At 50.7% G+C, this 21,345-nt stretch overlaps 1 protein-coding gene and 1 non-coding gene across 2 annotated transcripts in view; one reads left to right on the top strand and one right to left on the bottom strand.

Moving 5' to 3' along the window:
• LOC149345758 (uncharacterized) overlaps positions 1-9,792 on the bottom strand; it is a 59,862-nt gene extending 50,070 nt beyond the window's left edge. The window contains exons 1-3 of the mRNA XM_089541195.1: positions 9,681-9,792; positions 4,857-5,411; positions 1,688-1,895 (exon numbers count right to left, since the gene is read on the bottom strand). Coding sequence (XP_089397321.1) covers positions 1,688-1,895; positions 4,857-5,411; positions 9,681-9,792 — 875 coding nt within the window. The remainder of the gene's footprint in view (positions 1-1,687; positions 1,896-4,856; positions 5,412-9,680) is intronic.
• TRNAT-GGU (transfer RNA threonine (anticodon GGU)) lies at positions 4,073-4,146 on the top strand. The gene has a single exon. It is a non-coding gene; the product is annotated as a tRNA-Thr (tRNA).
• Positions 9,793-21,345: the final 11,553 nt, after the last annotated feature.

Here is a 21,345-nt window from a genome sequence, read left to right as displayed (position 1 = left end):
GAAACTCAACCATGCAAAGCGTGGCGCGCACAGAAAGCGAAGTCAGTTGGCCACAAAGGCCAGGGCCATGATGGCGACGTTCCGAGACATTTGAAAATTCTATATGGTCATGTTCACATTCGCACTTTAGTGTGAAAATGTTATCCAACAAACAAAAAGCCCACTCTGACCCGCAGGCCATGATCTACAGTGATCTGTGTTCAATAAGTTTTGAGGCAAATTACTAGTCTCTGTCGATAAGACGCTCGACCCCGAACTCGCACATCGGCCGTGACGGGAACGTGAGAAATTGGAGGGGACGCTTAGGCTCCACCTTGAGGGTGTGACGGGATAGCATACGTAACGGGTTAATTTGATATATGCACAAGAGCATTCTCAAGTTTACATTCACAGATCCCTGGGAGTGCTCATACCCCAGTGTTGCAGCGGTCAAGCGATTTGCCGATGCCTTGCGATGCCAGGACCTTGTGCAACCCGGGTCGCCCTTCCCGAGAGACCAATCATTAATTCACGGTGCTCACTATCCGGTGGGCACGTTGTGATGACGCCGCAAGGTCACGTGACCCACCTGCAGGTTGCTCTCTAGACACCACCTGCCAGAGTCGTGCTCGTTATTTTTTAAGCATGAAATGCTTTTAGCTCCCGTTGTCGGCAGTGTGGTGACGTCACGCCGAGACCGAGAGCCAACATCCGGGCACTGAATTCCACTCACCCGGGCACTGAAACGAGAGCATCCGGGCACCGTACGAGATTTAACGAGAGGGCTTTGGGCGGAAAAACTGCTTCCGCGCCGTCCCCAAGGATGGCGCTGCGGTCCCACACTCACGCATGTATAAGACCGGCCGCTGGGCAGTATCTGTCCTCGCTTCGGCGAGCGCGGCTTCGGCCGCTTATCCGATTTTTTCAGCAGCGTCCGCTCCGGCGGACGCAGTTGTTGCTGCGACGCGCGTCTTTTCTTGCCTTTTTCTCTTTCCTCTGATCTCTTACCTCTCCTCTATCTGCACGTGGTAGCGGTGGTGGCTTGGCTAGAGCCAGTAGCAGGCCCGTGCAATTTCCTTTTCATCCTTATCTCAGTCACAACAACAACAACAACTCATGGCGTTTCCCCCTTTGGCAGGCAGATGTATACACGCTCGCGCAGTACTCGAGCGCGCTGCATAGGAATTCTTGTCAGACCTGAGTCTCTTCGTGTCTGCGTACGCTTCTGCATCGTCCTGCATTTCAATGCCGCCACCGTCACACCTGCTTAAGCCGAGCAATGGAGCCTAATGAAAGGAGAGGTAGGAAGCGTCTTGCGGAAAGCGAGCGCTTTGCGAGTGATACGCCACAGCAGAAGACTCGTCGCCTCTACCGACAACGCCGTGATTATGCGGCCGCTCCCGAAAGTGACAAGGCCGCCACGGTTCGCGTCTGCCTACCTAAGAAAACTATTGTAGGCGATCGCTTCGACGCAACAAGAAGAGTGTGGTGTAGTGTGGCGAATATTAGACCCATTTCCAGATTTTGACTAGTACCATCCACAAAAAATGTGTTATGCCCGTAAACATTTCATGCTTACTCTACTCTCGGTTACGGCAGAGGCAGAAATTTTTGTGCCCAACGCCGACGCCGGATTTTCTGCGCAACGCGGCGTATAACAACGCTACCGGGTTAAAAAGGAGGCAGCGCTTTCTCACACGCCACTCACCTGTGGTCAAAGGACAGGCCTCCCTGTGTCCGCCTGTAGCCCTTGACCACTGTTTTGAACTTCTCATAGCTTGTGGTTAACTCTGTCGCCATCACCGATGCGTTAGCGATGAAGACGTGCGTGTAGAAAAGGTAGTGGCAGAGGCCGTCGCTGGGGTACAGGGTTGAAAGTGCGGCCGTGGAACCCACGGTGCAGATCAGCTCCTTGACTGCGCAAGAGAGGAAATGGCACGCAGTGATGCTGTTTGGCGCATGAAATTGCTCTGATGCGCCAGCGTGCACTGACACACCAGTGGGTGACGCTGCACGTAGTAGCGCGCGTGTGAAAAAGCGCTTCGCACTGCAATACGCACTGGCGCACTACTGGCCCTGATGCACCATGCTACGGACTCGTCGTACCGGAATGCATTGGCTTGCAAAAAAATCATAAGATGAGAACCGTCTATAGACTACAAAACTAGAAAACTTTTTGGATTGAGCGCCAAGAGTCCACACAGAAAACAACAACGAGAAACGCGAATGCATCCGCACAACACAGAAGCGGACTTGTTCAAGGCAAACAAGACGTTGAAAGTTTTTCAACACTGCTATGTTATCTAGCCAAAAGAGAATGAAGAAGGACCAACAAGAACTCTGAAAAAAAATACGCCTAATAAACCTAAAACATTTGAGAAATCGTCTCATCCTGAAAATAATAAAAGTATGAGTTAAAAGCCAATTAAACACTGCCAAGGAAAAGGAAATACGCACACGAAACTTGAAATGTTTAAAACCGGCAGCCCCTTCCATAAAAAGCCGCCTCACTGATCGATGATGATGGCCTACTAACGCACATGTTTCCCGCTTGATAAAATAGGCTTAATTTTTTTCTGGCTCTATTTTGCAATTACCGCTCTTCAAAAAAACATTATCTGATTCCGGACGACACTCTTGGTAGGTTTTGCTGCGATGTGCAAAGAAGCGTGCATGTTTGTAGCGCACATTCCGCAAGTGTTCGCGGGTACGCTCATTGTAACAACGACAGAATGAGAGCGCAGCCTGAAGGAGTCTGGTACAGAACTCGTGACCCACCTTTCGTGAACTACTATTAAAGTTTCATAGTGCAAACCTTTCGTTTTTCTCGCTTATTGATGGTGCCAATTTTTGAAAGCGTGCTAGTGTACTTGATATTTACTTTCAACTTTTTTGATGCTATGGGACACTTTATGGATGGAAGGAATGACCGGCACAGATTTTTTTTGCAGTTTAAAATTTCATCTGCCGAACTTCACTAAAGACATCTCATGACTCTTCTAGAGCAATTTGTAGGGAATTTGGAATTCTCTTTCTTTTCACGAGCTTGGAATGGGCACTGTCAAAGGGCAGCAGACCTGGGATTGTACGCTCAGCATAGATGATCTTTCATGAAACCCAGACTTAGGCCTAACAACTGCAGTTATCTAATAACTGGTGCCTCTCATGTAAACTTCAGGCCGTGGCTACTACTGGCAAAAATGGACAGCGTCCTTGTTACAGCCGCAGCAGTATAAGCCTCTTGAACCTCGTTCAGAATGATAAAAATTCATACATCTAAAAACGGAAACAGCTGCGGATGATTAGGTTGCCGCGATGTATCAATACCATCAGTAATATGTATGTTGATTGTTGGTTTTTTCATAAGATTATTATATACACGTCGGCAGGTTCGTAAAAAATTGAAGGGTTTGGGCGAATAAACCTCGGTTGAAAGCTGGCACCTATCTCGTTCTCTTGTGCTTTCTTTCTTCCTCTCTTCTGCAGTCTTCAAAATAGCAAGTACACCACTATAGAGCCATGTACACTATGCACTGGCAGCCTTGATGTCATATGCAGCATAAGAGGGTTCTCGGAAAGCTTCTGCCCTCTTTGTTCCACCACGTTGTTACGTGGCAGTGTTCGTAATACAGGACCGACGACGTTTGCCGCTATGGACGAGGGTGGCGCTGGTGAACACTCTTAAGTTGCGCTTACACTACACGTAAACCCCCAAGGTGGAACAAATTTGTAATAAGTGAGTAATTACTCATTGGCATCCACCCACTTTGAGTTATTGATCAATTCGCTCTCGCGCTACTATAAGCTTGCCGTCCCGGTTTGCTCAGTTGGTAGGGCGACTGCTGCGGTGAAGCGGTGGTCCCGGGTTCGAGCCCCGGACCAGGACGAATTTTTGTTTAACTACGAAGTTTCTGAGAAAGCTGTATAGCATTCCTTTGTAGCCGTATGGCTGCACTTGTGTGGGTGCCAATGAGTAATTACTCCCTTATTACAAATTAAATCCACCTTGGGGTATTCCCCCGAACGTTGGACCAACACTGTTCCCATTTCGAGTTATTGATCAATTCGCTCTCGCCCTACCATAAGCTTGCCGTCCCGGTTAGCTCAGTTGGTAGAGCGACTGCTCCGGTGAAGCAGTGGTCCCGGGTTCAAACCCCGGACCAGGACGAATTTTTCTTTAACTACGAAGTTTCTGAGAAAGCTCTATTGCTTTCCTTTGTAGCCGTATGGCTGCGATTGGGTGGGTGCCAGTGACTAATTACTCCCTTATTACTGCACATAAATGTACCCGAAAGCAGCAGATTAGACAGCCGTCGGCGCAACTCCGTTGGTAAAGCAGCGGACGCGAAATTTGGAGGTCGTGGGTTCGGATACCACCGGCGGCGTGTGGTTTTGTTGCGGAAGCAAGGCGTGAGCGATTTCGCGGAGCTCCGGAGAGCCCCAACTGCGCATGCGTGAGGAGCGAATAACGTCAGAGCAGCGCGGTTGACTCAGAGGTGCCGTCGCCGCTTCGCCAGAAGCGCATTCTCCGGGAAGAGTGACGTCACACGGCGCAGAGCTGCGCCGCTGGGGCCACCGCCGGATCCTCCGCTACGCGGGTGACCCAGAGGTGCCCCGCCGTTGCTTCCGCAATTCTACTCGGGAGGGCCATTGGTCAATCCACAGCCCATTTTTATCATAATTCCTTCCATCTCCCATTGATGAGAAACAACAATTAAAAAGACATCCCCTATGCTCGTTGGTTTCGGTGGCTTTGGCTTCCGTTATGTGGGCCATAACGAGCACCTCTTTTCCCTTCACTTGTATCCCTAAGTTCCCTAAGTACGACCGATCATTTCTACAGGTTTCGCGCAGGGCCTACAGAGTCTGGGGCTTACCCGGTGCCGTTGTAGTGGTTGTCGTAGTTTTCTTGGTTGTCGTAGTTTTCTTGGTCGTCGTAGTTTTCTTTGTGGTGGTCGTTTTCTTGGTCGTCGTGGTTTTCTTCGTAGTGGTCGTCTTCTTCGTAGTGGTCGTCTTCTTCGTAGTGGTCGTCTTCTTCGTAGTAGTGGTCGTCGTCGTCTTAGTAGTTGTAGTAGGCTTCGTCGTAGTGGTGGTTGACGTAGTAGTGGTCGTCGTCGTCGTCGTCTTGGTCGTCGTAGTAGGTTCCGTCGTAGTGGTGGTTGACGTAGTAGAGGTCGTCGTCGTCGCCTTGGTGGTCGTAGTAGGCTCCGTCGTAGTTACGGTTGGCGTAGTAGAGGTAGTCGTCGAGATCATAGTTGGGGGCTCTTTCTCAGTTTCAGGCTCGGTCGGAGTAGTCGGGGCGCTGGTTGTCGTCTGTTCCTTCTTACCAGAGCCGCCGCCGGACGGGGGATTCTTGTAGGAGCCACCGCTTCCGCCGCTGCCGCTGCCGCTGCCGCTGCCATCTCCATCGCCATCGACCTCGACGTCCAGATCTGCATGCATAAAGCATTGCTTTACAGCGCAACCGAACGCTACGCGCCTGGCCGCAAAATTACGCAACAGCAGCGATCGAACTTTTTCGCCTAAATTTCCGCTAAGGTTTCAGCGGGCGCGTGCGACTATTGTGCCGAGTTGAATTCAATTTTGCCCATTAGAAGTCTAGCGTCAGAAAAAATGGGCGCATTATTAATGGGCAGGAGGATGCGCCACTCTTACAAAATTTGGACACTTCCAAAGACAGCGCATGCGCAGTATGGCCGCGAGTGGCGCACTGCGCTAATATTTTTGGCGCGTTTTAATTTATTGCTCTTATTCCGCATTGAATGAAGATATCACACGTGCCCTAGCTGTACATATGTTAGTGTAAATAGATGACTTGCACATTGCACTTCTCTCCCCCTATCCTTGCTCCATGTCCCCTCACCTCTTTCATGTCATTTCTCCAGTCTGCCTGCTCTCCCTTTATCTCCGCTGCCCCGGCTCTGGTGCTTCCCATAGCGATGGCAGATGGCGGGGCTAGGAAAAATCTTGTCCTTCCGTTTATTATTATTATTTTCAAATAAAACTACCACCACTACTACTACCACTACTATTACTACTTTAAATTATAAACACTCACCCATGGCCCTGGTACAAGTACTTAAGGCCACTTAGACCGAATGCCCGTCAGCGCCTTAAAGGGAAGTGGAATGCTTTCTCGAGAATCCCAGGTTATTCGAGAAGTCGAATGCATGAACCTTGCAGGGAAAGCTCGCCATGTAGCTTTGGGCTAGCGTTTAAAATGGTGACGTAATTGCCGATTAAAACCGACTATATTCAGGCTTCTCCTCACTGCGTTCAAGTGCCGTGAACTCGTGTTGACGTCATTGCTGCCGAATTTTCAGACGGCCGCTGCCTTCGGCCACGTGCTGCCGTGCGTCGTCCGACGGCGACAAATAATGCTTCGTGGGCTTCATTTTCGGTGGAGATGGTTTTCTTCCTTCGAACAACCGTTTTGTTTGTTCGCTGGAAACGCAGTGGCACCGTTTGTGATGTCATCATTGTGGCCTCTGCCCGTCGCAGTGCATCGTAGAGAAGCCTTACTGCCTACTCGGCTAATTTATTCGGCAATTACGACACCATTTCAAATGGTAGCACAGCAAGACTTCGCATGCTTCGCCGGCAACTTTCACGCATTTGACCCCTTAAAACTCGTCGAATTATAAAACCACTTAAGTTGCCCTTTAACGGAATGTTGTTTAGAAAAAATTTTATTTACTATCTTCCAAAGCTGATTCAGAAGAAGGGCCGAAAAATTCATGCGGCACTTTGACAGTCTAAAGTGTGTAGAGGCGAAAGCGCACCACTTTGACTGCCTCTGTGGCACTGATGATGCCACCACTGGATGACGTCACACGTAATTAAGAACTGAATACTAAGTAATTAGCAATTACTAAATAATTCCCAAATACTGATTAATGACTAAATACTAATTAAGTGCTAATTAATGACGCTTAAGCTTCGCCTTTAGGAGTGGAACGCGACAGCGTGCTGTAGCGGTGCCAGGGAGTCCACGGAACGCCACCACCTGTTCGGTGCGATGCCTTGCCCTCTGAATGCAACGCTTTTTGAGGAAAGGAAATGGCGCAGTAATTCTGTCATCTCGGTGGACACCCGAACCGCACCTTAGAGGAAGAGAGGAAGTGGGAGTGAAAGAAGAAAGAGGGGCCGTAAAGAAGAAAATGAAAATTGGTTTGGTTTGGTTGGTTTATGGGGTTTAACGTCCCAAAGCGACTTAGGCTATGGGAGACGCCGTAGTAAAGGGCTCCGGAAATTTCGACCACCTGGGTTCTTTAACGCGCACTGACATCGCACAGTACATGGGCCCTAGAATTTCTCCTCCAAAGAAATTCTAGCCGCCGCGGCCGGGATCGAACCCGCGTCTTTTTGGACTAGCATGCGAGGGGGGATACACAGAGACATTACAACTATACAGGGGGACTAGATTCAAGTACCCACCACCACACGAAGCCCTCACGAGGGAGGAAGCAGTCGGCTGGCGTAGGCTACAAACAAACTCCTTCCCCAACTTGTACATCTATAACAAGATGTCACCAACACAATACAGAGCAAACTGCCCCTGGTGCGGCGACACACCATCGGCTCGAGGGGAACACCTCAAGGCGCGGTCCTGTCTCCCCTGCTCTTCAATTTGGCAATGCTTCATCTTCCCTCCAAATTGTCCTCTTTGCCCGGGATACATCACGCTCTTTATGCGGATGACATTACAATCTGGGCCACGCAAGGTAACCTGGGCCACATGGAATCCTGCCTGCAAGCAGCGGCGACCCTAGTCGACGACTACGCGGCCTACTGCGGACTCCAGTGCGCCCCGTCTAAATCAGAATTTGTGCACATACGTCCCTCCCCTCGGGACACAACACCGCTTTGCATCAGTCTCCCCTCGGGACCGATCCGGGAGTCCTGCGCTACAGTGCCTTTGAAGTCCAAGGAGATCCGCGTCCTTGGTCTCTTCATACACCACCAACGCAGAGTCGACACCACCCTAGCCAAACTTCGCACGGTGGGAGACCAGGTGGGCCGCATGGCCCACCTGGTCTCCAACAAGCAGGGCGGATTACGAAGCAAGGATGCACTGCGGCTTGCCCATGCTTTCGTAACGAGTAGAATCCTCTACTCAACCCCCTACTTGCACCTGCGCAAACATGATGATGACCAACTGGAGGCCATCCACCGGAAAGTCATCAAGCGGGCTCTCGACCTCCCGGTCACCACGTCCAACCAGCGACTTCTGGCCTTGGGCGTGGTGAACACATTTCGGGAGCTTCGAGAGGCCCACTTAGTCAACCAATACACGCGTCTTGCACAGACCACGTCCGGTCGCCGCCTCTTGGACCGGCTACACATCAAACATGACTACCATATTGAGGAAAGGGAGAGAGTGCCAGAACCCTGGAGACGCGCCCTCCGGGTCCGACCCCTTCCCCGCAACATGTCCAGAGAAGACCATAGCGGTCGTCGCCAGGCGCGCGCGGAAGCGTTGGCGCGATACTGTGGTAACCAACAACATGTGTATTACGTGGACGTTGCCGGCCCACACCACGGGGTGTGGTACACGGCCGCAGTCGTACACAACACAAACACAGTCAACGGGCTCACTTTCAAAGCCTACAGCGCAACGCACGCGGAGGAGATTGCCATTGCTCTTGCTCTCACTACTCCCAAGTCGAAACACATCATCACCGACTCGCGAGGGGCCTGTCGGAACTAGGAGTTGGGCTGGGCTCCCCAGGAGTCCACGGAACCGCCACCACCCGTTCGGCGCAATGCCTTGCCCTTGAACGCAACGCTTTTTTAGGAAAGGAAATGGCGCAGTGATTCTCTGTCATCTCGGTGGACACCTGAACCGCATCGGTAGAGGAAGTGGGAGTGAAAGAAGACAAAGAGGGCCGTAATGAAGAAAATGAAAACTGTATTTTAGGAAAGGAAATTACGCAGTAACTGTCTCACATATCTCGATGGACACCCGTCAAAATTCAGGGGGGCACTTTTTTGACCTAAAGTGTGGTCACTGATGTGCGGTTAAGATGTTAAGCTCCGCCTCTAAGAGTGGAACGCGACAGCGTCTTGCAACGCTGCCAGGGAGTCCATAGAACGCTATTGCCCAAGCGGTTCTACGCCTCGCTCGTCGGTAAAATGGTTCTTGAGGAAAGGAAATGTTTCTGCCTCTCATATCATGGTGGACACCTAAACCTCACCCGAAGGGAGCGCAGGAGGATGGGAGTGAGCGAAGACACCGTATTCACTAGACGCGCCTATGTTCATTCTAAACCACCGTGCTGGCATGGCGGAGTGGCTAACATGCTCGTCTCGCACGCCGAAGACCGGGGTTCGATTCCCGAGCTCGACCACTTTCCTACTCGGATTTATTTATTTATATGGCCTGCCATGAAAAGTTAATTAGGCTAATTGGGTAATTAAGCAATTAACTAAGCTCAGCCCCACTTACTTGGAGCATCACTATACGATCCCTTCAATTGATTGCATGGTTACTAGCCAAAGTACAATTGGCCCCGTTTGAAATGCGCGCACTGTGACGCCACAACCGTTTCGACCAAATGAAAAGCGTTACATTTCTGTCGACAACTGCTGCTTACAACGATGAGACATTAAAGCTTCCGCCTTAATACTTTTGTTTGACTGGCAGGCTTTGATAAATATTCTGCGCCATGAAATCTTTTTGAGTTCGGCTGAACACTTACCGGTGCTGCTTGGTGATAAAACGTACGCGATGCCACCAATGAAGAGGAGGAGCAGGCAGCATCCGATGATCGGGAACAGATACTTCTTGTTGTCCTCGTCGCTGCAGCGCATGCAAGGCCGCCGATGACACGTCAATGAAACCAAAAGCATTGCTTGTACCAGCCAGGGAAGAATATGTAATTCGCAAAAGGTTTCTTGAAGTAAAAATACGTTTTTTTTGGAATTGTATTTGTTGGCGGACGGCGCAAAACCGGCGAATCGTTTTAAGTATGATTGCCTGGTTGCCGCCGCGGTGGCTCAGTGGTTATGGTGCTCGGCTGCTGACCCGAAAGACGCGGGTGTGATCCCGGCCGCGGCGGCTGGAATTTCTTTGGAGGAGAAATTCTAGAGGCCCGTGTACTGTGCGATGTCAGTGCACGTTAAGGAACCCCAGGTGGTCGAAATTTCCGGAGCCCTGCACTACGGCGTCTCTCATAGCCTTAGTCGCTTTGGGACGTTAAACCCCATAAACCAAACCAAAACCGTTGCCTGGTTACTAGTTTTTATTCTTAACGATTTGAATTGGGCGCCTAGTAGCATTTAGAGATTTCCACCCGGTCGTTAGCAATAGACATATTAGTTATTAGAACTTAGAAAATGCGATTCCCCTGGGCCCAGTGCCTCGACAAAATTTCTTTTTTCATTAGTTACGTGCATTGGAAAGGTTGCTTTGCCTACATGCTTTTGAAAAAGCATTTTTTGTGGCAAAATGTAGCAAAAGTTTGTGGGGCCACAGCGCCGAGGATTATAGTTTTCGAAATTCTAAAAACTGATACGGCCATTACTATCGACAGGCTACAAATCTAATTGTAACCAGTTGCCTAGCTGTGATACTTAAAAAGTTCATTATCGGCAATTTACCGGCCTTCCGGCGTCCGCCAACACTGTTAATACTACGCTGCCTAAGAACTTTTTACCCCAAAAAGCCTATTTTTGAAAACTACTTAGTCTTCGTTGAAACACTTGGTACTCTTCGTGAATAGAGCACACGCCCGTCTCATAAACCAATGAAATCTGAAACTCATGAAATTGCGTTGTGGGGATTATGTAATCTAGTGCTACTCTATCTGCCAGTAGGGTTGCCTTCTAGTTTTAGGCTGAACACGCAGTTTTCATGTAGACCACTCACCCTGTAGAGAAGGATAGGCGTGGACACAGAAGATAAAGATATATCCTGGTGTGTCCCTCATATGCATGGTCAAAGTACTGTCACAGGACATCTTCATGCTATCCTGATCATATCACACCCAGCGCTAGGTTGATGCTGGAGCTCCGCGATCTGGGACACTACCTTCAGTCTCCGCTATCAAGAGGCAACACCGTCATATCGGCTGTTGGCTATCGCCCTTCCCATCTGAAATCACTGCAGCCTCTGCCAGGGCGCAATTAGACAAATCTTTCTCATTATTGCAGAACTAGCCATAGACAGGAATGATATATATATATATCATATATATCATAGGAAACATAAGACGCCATAGGAAACATAAGAGGGTTCTCACACAGCTTCCACCCTCGCCGTTCGATGACGTTCTACGTCACATCAGCGGTAATTCAGGACGTGCTACGTCCACCGCTTAAGAACGTGGGTGGCGCTGATGAACACTCTCAAGGTTAGGTTATTTGTAAACATAAATACCCCCGAAATCAGAAGATTTGACAGCCGTCGCCGTAGCTCAGTGGTAGAGCACCGGACGCGTAATTCGGAGGTCGTGGGTTCGGATCCCACCGGCGGCATGTGGTTGTTTTTCTTCTGCTTTTCTAATGAATTAGCTTTAATTGCGATAACATATTCAGTAATATTCTAAAATCGAACAACAGCACAAAATAAATAAATATATTAAAAACCCCCTGTGCCCCTTGGCTTCAGCGGCTGTTGGCTTCTCTCATATTTATAACTAGCCGCTCATTCCCCTTCCGGTATATATATATATATATATATATATATATTGCCGCGTCTACAACAATAGCCGCTCGGCGGCTGTTCGGCACGCAGCTCGTGCGCCACGCGGTTCGCTGCTGAAGAAGACGAAGCTCGACGTTCGATCGTGGCCGTCTCGGTGTGCGCTGGCATCATCTCGGTGTTGGCGTTCCTCTGCCGTCTGGACGCGGCGCTACCTGTACTAACTGCTACGTGACACTGGTGGAGGTGCGGGCTCGACGTCCCATGTCCAACACCTCTTCAGGCAGCCGCTCATCGAGTCCCGACCAGCTACCCCTTGTCTGCACGCCCGTTCACCGCAGCAGCCGCCGCCTCCTGGGACTGGTCCCAGAGTTTGGTCTCCTCCCAAAAGAGGCACGCACTCATCGACCTGGTGAGCATACCACCATGGCTCAGGCTAGCGCTTCACATCTGACGCTCCAGCAACCCCGCGTGCCAGCCAGCTTCCATGGCGTCACTTTCGAGGACGTTGAAGACTGGCTTGACCAGTTTGAGCGGGTTGCCGATTTCAACCAATGGAGCCCTGCGCAGAAGCTGCGGAACGTGTATTTCGCCCTCGAAGACGGAGCCAAGATTTGGTTCGAGAACAGGGAGGCCGATCTCCAAAGCTGGGATACCTTCCGCCAGCAGGTCCGGGACACCTTTGCTAGCACGGACCGCCGGGATCGTGCGCGGCGCCTCCTGGACGCTCGCGTCCAAAAGCCTAATGAGACCGTTGCCATGTTCGCCGAGGACGTGACCCGTCTTTGTCGGCGCGCTGACCCAGATATGGCGGAATCCGCGAAGCTCCGCCACCTGATGCAAGGTGTGAAGGACCAACTCTTCGCTGGTTTGGTCCGGAATCCCCCGCAGACGGTAGCCGACTTCATCAAAGAGGCGACCGCCATTGAGCGGGCCTTGCATCAACGCTGCCGCCGAAATGACTCCTTGTGCGGAGAGCCAAGCGCCAGTGCGGCTTCTTTCAGCGTGTCCAGCGACAATGCGTCGCTGCGTGAGCTCATACGCGCTGTGGTCCGTGAAGAGCTGCAGAAACTGACCCTTGCCTCGTCTGACCCGACGGCTGCGGCTCTTACCGAGGTTGTGCGCGACGAGATTCGTCAAGCATTTTCACCGCCTCCTCCAGTCATTCCGGAGCCACGCCCCATGAGCTACGCCGCGGCTCTCCGTTCCGAGTTGCCACCTGTGCAACGCTTGCCGTACCACCCGCCGCCGCCAACCGCTCCGCCACCGTCATTCTACCAGCGGCCTCAGCGAGGACCTGCCATGCGTCCACCGGCCCGGAAGGCGGCTGTTTGGCGCACTTCTGATCAGCAGCCGCTCTGTTACCATTGCGGGGAAGCCGGCCACCTGTATCGCCGTTGCCCATACCGTGAAATCGGCCTCCGGGGTTTCCCACGTGACGCTCCTTGTCCCCGTTTCGGTGAGCGACCCCACGAAATAGAGGAGTACCTTGCTGCCCATGACACCACCTCTAACCGCCGACCCCGATCTCCGTCTCCCGCACGCGTCACGTCGCCCAGCCGCCAGGCTTTCTCAGATGGACTGCGGGGCCGGTCTCCAAGCCCGCGCCGGGGAAACTGAAAGCGGCGACCTCAGGGGGGAAGGTTGCTGACAGCGGATATAACGAAGACCCCCGAACGCCGCCGGAGCGCGATGCCGAGATCCCGATGCCGCCGCAGCACGATTCTGTGAACCCGAGTTTCCCTGACACCGATGCAGTTAGCGCCGACCTCCGCATTCACGTTGACGGGCACCCAGTGACTGCTTTAGTCGATACAGGCGCGGACTTTTCGATCATAAGCAAGCACCTCGCGGATCGCCTCAGCAAGGTAAAGACAGCCTGGGATGGACCTCAAATTCGTACTGCTGGGGGTCACCTCATGACGCCTGTCGGAAGATGCACTGCTCGAGTCACCATTGCCAATTCTGCTTTTGTTGGCACTTTTGTTGTTCTGCCGCACTGCTGCAAAGACCTGATCCTCGGAATGGACTTCTTGCGTGAGCATGGTGCCATCATAAACCTTCCTGATCGTCTGGTAACATTTTCGACCCCTGGAACGATTCCAATCGACACCGAACCACGCAGAGTGGCCCTGCGCATAATCGACGCCGATGTGACCGTCCCTCCGCGATCCTGTGCCCTCGTTACCGTCATTTGTGACGACCTGTGCAGTGCTGACGGCGTAGCAGAACAGAACACTGCGCTTGTACTCTCTCATGGGGTCTGCATCGCCAGAGGTATCGTCACGCTACGGAACGGCCTGGCAGATGTCCTTCTAACGAATTTCGGGACCGAACGGCAACACATCGCCAAAGGCACTGCGGTCGCATACTTCGAGGGCATCGCCGAAATTAACGACTGCCTTGCCCTCCAGAGCGAAACGTCCAATTCTTGCACACCTCAGCTGATCCTCGACGTGAACCCAGGCTTACCCCCAGCCGATAGGGAGAGCCTAGTCGGCCTACTGCATCAGTTCCAAGACTGTTTCTCGTCTACGTCGGCAGTCAAACAGACGCCTCTCGCTAAGCACCGCATCATTACGGACTGCAGTACCCGACCAATTCGGCAAAACCCATACCGTGTCTCACTGCGGGAGCGTGAAGCCATAGCTGAACAAGTCAAAGAGATGCTGCAGGATGGTGTTATTCAGCCGTCGAGGAGCCCGTGGGCTTCGCCTGTGGTTTTGGTTAAGAAGAAGGATGGTAGTCTGCGATTTTGCGTTGACTACCGGAAGCTTAACCAGGTTACCAAGAAAGACGTCTACCCGTTACCACGCATTGACGACTCTCTTGACCGGTTGCGGCACGCGCGCTACTTTTCTTCGCTGGACTTAAAAAGTGGTTACTGGCAGATCGAAGTTGACGAGCGGGATCGCGAGAAGACAGCGTTCGTGACGCCGGATGGCCTTTATGAGTTCAAGGTCCTTCCTTTCGGTTTGTGTTCAGCTCCAGCAACATTTCAGAGAATGATGGACGCTGTTTTGTCGGGCCTGAAATGGCAGACGTGCTTGGTATACCTGGACGACGTTGTTGTATTTTCGCCAACGTTCGAAGAACACCTCCAGCGCCTCTTGACCGTGCTACAGGCTATACGATCTGCCGGCCTGACGTTGAAGCCCGAGAAATGCCACTTTGGTTATGAGGAGCTCCTTTTCCTGGGCCATGTCGTCAGCCATCGTGGAGTCCGGCCGGATCCTGCTAAAACAGCTGCCGTCGCCAACTTTCCCACTCCTTCGGACAAGAAAACGGTCCGGCGTTTTTTGGGCCTTTGCGCGTATTACCGGCGGTTCATTGCCAACTTTTCCCGACTTGCTGCACCGTTGACGCATCTTACAAGAGAGGACGTCCCATTCACGTGGACAGAACAGCAGCAGCAGGCATTTGATGAATTACGGCGACGGTTGCAAACCACGCCTGTCCTTGGTCATTTCGATTCTCGTGCGGAGACTCTCGTCCACACAGATGCCAGCAACGTGGGTCTCGGTGCTGTACTCGTCCAGTGGCAGGACGGCGCTGAGCGCGTAATAGCATACGCCAGCCGCACTCTGTCTCGTGCCGAATCTAATTATTCCACGACCGAAAAAGAATGCCTTGCCGTGGTATGGGCTGTGACAAAATTTCGACCTTACCTGTACGGCCGACATTTTCAAGTTGTAACCGACCACCACTCTCTCTGCTGGTTGACGAACTTACGGGATCCCTCTGGCCGCCTTGCGCGTTGGAGCTTACGCCTTCAGGAGTTTGACATGTCCATCGTCTATAAATCAGGGCGCCAGCACAACGATGCGGACTGCTTGTCCAGATATCCAGTCGAGGCTGCGCGCGACGACGACGAACCGGACTTTCCTCTCATCGCAGCCGTAGACGCAGCGACTATTTCCAGTCAGCAACGTGAGGACCCGGCGCTGAAACCTCTCATCGACTTCCTGGAAGCACGTACCGAGGAGGTTCCCCAGCCCTTCGCAAGAACCCAGTCCTCCTTTTGTCTGCGCAACAACGTGCTGTACAAAGCCAACTTTTCTCCAACCGGAAGCGACTACCTCCTCGTCGTTCCAGCGAATCTCCGTGAAGAAATCTTGCAGGCGTGTCACGACGAGCCCACCGCAGGTCACCTCGGCTACGCCCGCACTCTGGCTCGGATCAAAAAGAGCTATTACTGGCCTAAGCTTGCGGCGACTGTACGACACTATGTGCGCACGTGCCGTAATTGTCAACGACGAAAAACACCCCCTGTCAAGCCAGCTGGACTTTTACATCCCGTTCAAGTGCCCAGACTCCCGTTTGAGCAAGTTGGCATGGACCTTCTCGGCCCTTTTCCAACTTCATCTTCGGGAAACCGGTGGATTATCGTCGCTACTGATTACCTTACGCGCTACGCTGAAACCAAGGCCCTCCAGCGCGGCACAGCAGCCGAGGCTGCGAAATTTTTCGTGGAACGCATCGTCCTCCGGCATGGCGCTCCAGCACTAATTATCACGGATAGAGGCACCGCTTTCACTGCCAAACTCTTGGAATCCCTCATGCGGCTGAGTGGCACTACTCACAGGAAAACAACCGCCTACCATCCCCAGACGAATGGCCTGACCGAGCGCCTCAACAAAACTCTCGTCGACATGCTGTCCATGTATGTTGACGTTGAGCATCGATCTTGGGACAATATCCTGCCATATATTACTTTCGCGTACAACACGGCTCAACAGGAAACCACGCGGAGGACGCCCTTCTGTCTGTTGTACGGCCGCGAAGTGTCGACAATGTTGGAAGCAATGCTGCCCCATGATGGCCGCGACCCCGACGTTGGCGCCGAGGAGTTCACGCTTCGCGCAGAAGAAGCTCGACAACTTGCAAGAGTGCGCATCCTGAACCAACAAGATCGTGACGCCCGACGTTACAACCGCCGCCACAGACTGATGACGTTCGCCCCGGACGACAAAGTGTGGGTATGGACCCCCATTCGACACCGTGGCCTTTCCGAAAAACTGCTCAAGCAGTATTTCGGCCCCTACCGAGTTCTCCGTCAGCTAAGCGACGTAACCTATGAAGTCCTCCCTGATGGGGCTTCCCGGACTACTCGCCGTCAGCAGAGACCAGAGATTGTTCATGTAGTGCGGATGAAGCCCTATTTTTCGCGAGACATTCAGTGACTCAGTGCTGTGCGTTACTCTGTTTTTTTTTGTTTCTTTCTCCCTATTTTCTTCTTAAAGCATCGGGCCGATGCTCTTTCCGAGAGGGAGGGTAATGCCGCGTCTACAACAATAGCCGCTCGGCGGCTGTTCGGCACGCAGCTCGTGCGCCACGCGGTTCGCTGCTGAAGAAGACGAAGCTCGACGTTCGATCGTGGCCGTCTCGGTGTGCGCTGGCATCATCTCGGTGTTGGCGTTCCTCTGCCGTCTGGACGCGGCGCTACCTGTACTAACAATATATATATATATTGACATATATATGTACTGACAATATATATATATTTAATCAGTCACCAGAAAATCAAAAATAATAGGATTTAATTGAAATTCACGACGTTTCGGTGGGAGAACAACCCATTTTAGTACATCCTCCAGCCGAAACGTCGTGAATTAAATCCTCGTATGTGCTTCAATTTCTGGCGAGTTTATCTGATATGGATCAACCAGCTGCTGTTTATCATCAGCTACCGTCTACTGTCAGAAGTCAGCTGACGTCTTAGTAGACGTCAAACAGGGAGTACGTCTACTAAGGGCACGTAGTAGTCGTTGATCCAGGCAATGAGAGGGAAATGACTAGAAAAATAAGAATGGGGTGAAGCGCACATGGCAGGCTCTCTCAGCTCATGAATGAGAGTTTACCACTATCCTTCAAGAGAAAGGTACCCAACAGCTGTATACTACCGGTACAACTCAACACGGTACTCGACAAAAATAAGCCTATGTGGGAGCACACAGAGAGCAAGCTGTCATCTACCGCACCCCCTTTTATGAAAGGGTGTGCGCTGGAGCATAGCTTTACTCCCTTTTCACTCCTTTCTGTGTAGAGTGTAGTGCTGCTGCATCCATTGCCTGATGAGAGTGCAAACTCGCCGAGCTGAGCCCATCGCACCGGTCTGGCACAGTTTCCAGTCTGCACCTCCTGCCGTCTTCTTGGTCTAGAGCTCACTGCTCATAGACATGAGCGTTAATCAATCATAAAAACGCACTGAGAACGATTCCAACGCACTTTTCTTGTTTCTAAAAATAGATTCTATGCTTCTTCTAGCTATGCTGATGTTCGTCCGGAAGCAAAGTAAGTGTTTATTTTTCAGAAACCAAGATTTAAAGCTGAAACCCTTTTTCCCCGAAGCTGGATTCAAGTGCATGACGTCAAGGCCGAATGGGCTTCCGTGATCACCGCAGGCAGGTTGATGACTCTGTAGCCTGGATTCAGTGATCCGCGCTCTCTCGGCATCACGATAGTTTGCTTGCAATAGCGGCACACGGTGGCGACACATACTTAGGCCGGTTGGTCTTTTCTAGTTTATAAATCGCAGTTTACATACACAGTGGTGTCTTCTTGATTAGAACATGGTCTTGATTAGAACATCGACACAGGTCATCTTCAAGTGGTTCTTAGTGTTTAAGAGCTTGAATCACACGCACTCCCCCAATGGAGTGCCTCATAAGGGCACTCTCCTAAAATGGCCCGCGCAGTGAATAACAAGGTGCATCGTACCGCCATCCATACACTAAGGACTTAACCGCGTTAAGTTCCTTACCACCTCAATTTGGCGTAGTTTGAATAGCTTACAAAGATAACTCATTACACAGTGAAACTCTGAGCGCTGATTACTTGAGGTGGATCGGGTACAACCTCTATTGCAAGATACGACGAACTGAGTAGAGATTTCCGAAGCGCTTAAAGGCAGAGTAAGCACCATCGTAAGCACGGTTTAATGCTTACCCGGCACCAGTTTCTGTGCCTGGAATACAAGAAAGCGCGTCTGCGATCAACGGCAGTGCCAGCGCTGTGGTGAAATGTGTATCAATGAATTGTATTTTAAGGGTCTGTAGTCGTCGGCGATTAAGTAGGCGAAGCACACTGTCACAAATGAGAAGAGCAAGGAAGGTTTGGTTTGGTTTATTGGGGTTTAACGTCCCAAAGCAACTTTATATGCTTGTTATTTCGATCATTTCTCTGCTGGAAGATGTACACTACTGCCCTATACTATTTTTTTTTACAGGAAGTGCGCAATATTGCGCTTCTATTCCTTTCTCTTTTTCATTGGCTTTACGTTCTGGTTATGTCCTACGAGCGTACGAGATAACTACGCTCTACTTTCCTATCTGTCATATAACTACTTCTCGTATTTAAGTGGATCTGCTTCCAGAGGCATGTTGTAAGCGGGCTTCTGCAGACACTTGTCGCTGGTCAATTACTTCTGGCATCTTCTGGGCTAGAGGGACGCACATAAATTGAAGGCGAATGGTTAAGCATTATGACGTAAACGGGACGTTTACGTGTGACGTAGACCTGACACAGTTGGGGCGTTAGTCGTAGACGGGAAGATAATTGTTCCAGAAATACTTACCCGAGACTACGCTCATCTCCGACATTCCTGAAGAGAGAGCGTGATACGATTAGGATCCAGACACTGTTCTGCGGCTCAGTACCAGCGCGGCTTTCTGAAGTGGTGTCATACGCTTAGCATGCCCTAATAAGGCCCTGCCATTCGATTATGGGCTACTGTGCAAGTGTAGGGGTCAACCACCCGTAAGGCACGTTCAGCCTTCGCCAACAAGCTGGAGTGGAAAAAAAACTGCCGCCTCATTTGCGGACGGAGTGCCCTCGTGACCCAAGCTATCGTGACAGCGCATTGAGCTTTTTCGTGTCGGCTAGCGGGAGAGGTTGGGTCACAAATTTTACGGTATGAAACACAGGAAGCGCGGGGAGATTATCTTTTGCTATGTTCTGTAAGAAAAACAGGCCTAGTTCACCCCTTACATGAACGCCACATGAACAGCACAACCACACATTAAATATTTTCGAGGAACGGTGAATCTAAGTACTGTCGTGGAGGGCTGCTACTGGGAGAAAGGTGGGTAGGCAGAGCAGCTACCTTCTTTCTTCTGCAACCAGGGGAGGCGTCCTGCGTTTGCTTACAAAAGTAGACAGTAGAAAATCTGCAGCCAAACTACAAACTTTCAGTGTAGTGCCCAAAGAATTGGCGGAAGTGTCTGGCTGCTAATGGGGCCAAAGTAACACAATCGATGTGCCCCATCAAAAAGTGTCAAGCTTTCGAACTAATAAAGCAATGGGAAAGTTGCGCCCCGTTGGGCAAAACTATTAAACAAGCTTTCGAACTAATAGAGCAATGCGAAAGTTGCGCCCCATTGAGCAAACGTATTGAACTGTATTAGCCCTCCGATTGCATTCCTCTCATCAGAAAAGGATTGCGGTGTCTACAGCGATCTATCCAACTCGCTTCCTTCTGTATGGCTGCAGTAAAACGACCAGATTTAATCCATTCCAGCTGTGTCGGCCTGCTTCAAGGCACACCGAGCACGAATTCAACTAGGTCACTATTAATAAATTACTACACTCTAATGACAAAAATCTTACTTTCACTTAAAACGCATCTTTCATAAGCGAAAAGGGTGAAAAAGAATATAACACAGACGTCAGCACCATCACCCTATTTCGAAAGAAAACTGCTGCTTCTCTCTTGCGGATCACTCAGGCTAGGTCACACAGTCATTGACTTAAAAACGGAGATCACCGAGTCCTATCCGGTTTCGCTGCCTCAGTGTCTTGAGTGATTCCTCTGGCGCTCATTTAGTAGCGAATGCGCTAAGTTTGCGTGGTTAAAAGGCATTACATACATGTCAGTGATGGCAGATATTAAGTGATTCCTCTAGTCTCCATCTAGTTGCGAATGCGCTAAGTTTGTATAGTTAAAAGGCATTAGATATATGTCAGCTGGGATTTATCTTTGGGTATATTTTGAATTAAACACTTCACCTCATACCAAAACTGGCCTACAGAGACAAAGTAAATACTGCCATAGATGCTCGGAAACTACAGCGCCTGGAATGAGGACGATGGTTTATAGGGATTCAACGTCCCAGAGTGACAGAGGCTATGAGGGACGCCGCAGTGAAGGACGTCGCTCATAGCCTCAGTCGGTTTGAATGAAAAAGCTGTGCAACTTACCGGACATCTCGGACATCTGCGACATCTCAGCTGCGAGGATGAGAAAAAAAAGCACCGCATGAAGTACTGTTACTCAATTTTTTTTTAGGAAACGTCACCAGTGCGGAACACTTTTTCAAAGCCGATAAACCGAACTAGATAAGCCGACGTTGTTTATGAACGCAATTCGTTCGCATGTTATGAGACTGAAATCCCAAAAATCAATACTCACTCAGTTGAACCGAGGTATAACGAAGTCGAAGGGGACCGGCGGTTTCTTCGTTATAGCAGTAGCTTCGTTATAGCCCGTGCTGACAGAGCTTAATTTTCCAAGGGGAATTGTTATTCTTACGTTATATCCATTACCGTAGCGTTAGAAGGAGGTTCAGCGTATCTGAAAATCCCTCCTCGGGACAATGTTTTCTCCTGTACATTGTCAAAACCATACCCCACTGGTTTTACATGGCAGTCCTAACTACTAGGTGCGATTCTTCTTTTCCTACGCATCGGAATATTGCACCATTTCTATCAGGGGATTAGACAGG

Source organism: Amblyomma mixtum, chromosome 4, assembly GCF_055824585.1.
Source record: "Amblyomma mixtum isolate Tamu chromosome 4, ASM5582458v1, whole genome shotgun sequence".
Classification (NCBI taxonomy): Eukaryota; Metazoa; Arthropoda; class Arachnida; order Ixodida; family Ixodidae; genus Amblyomma; species Amblyomma mixtum.
The sequence above is the reverse complement of the archived record's forward strand: the minus strand, read 5'-3'. Positions and strand labels throughout refer to the sequence as shown.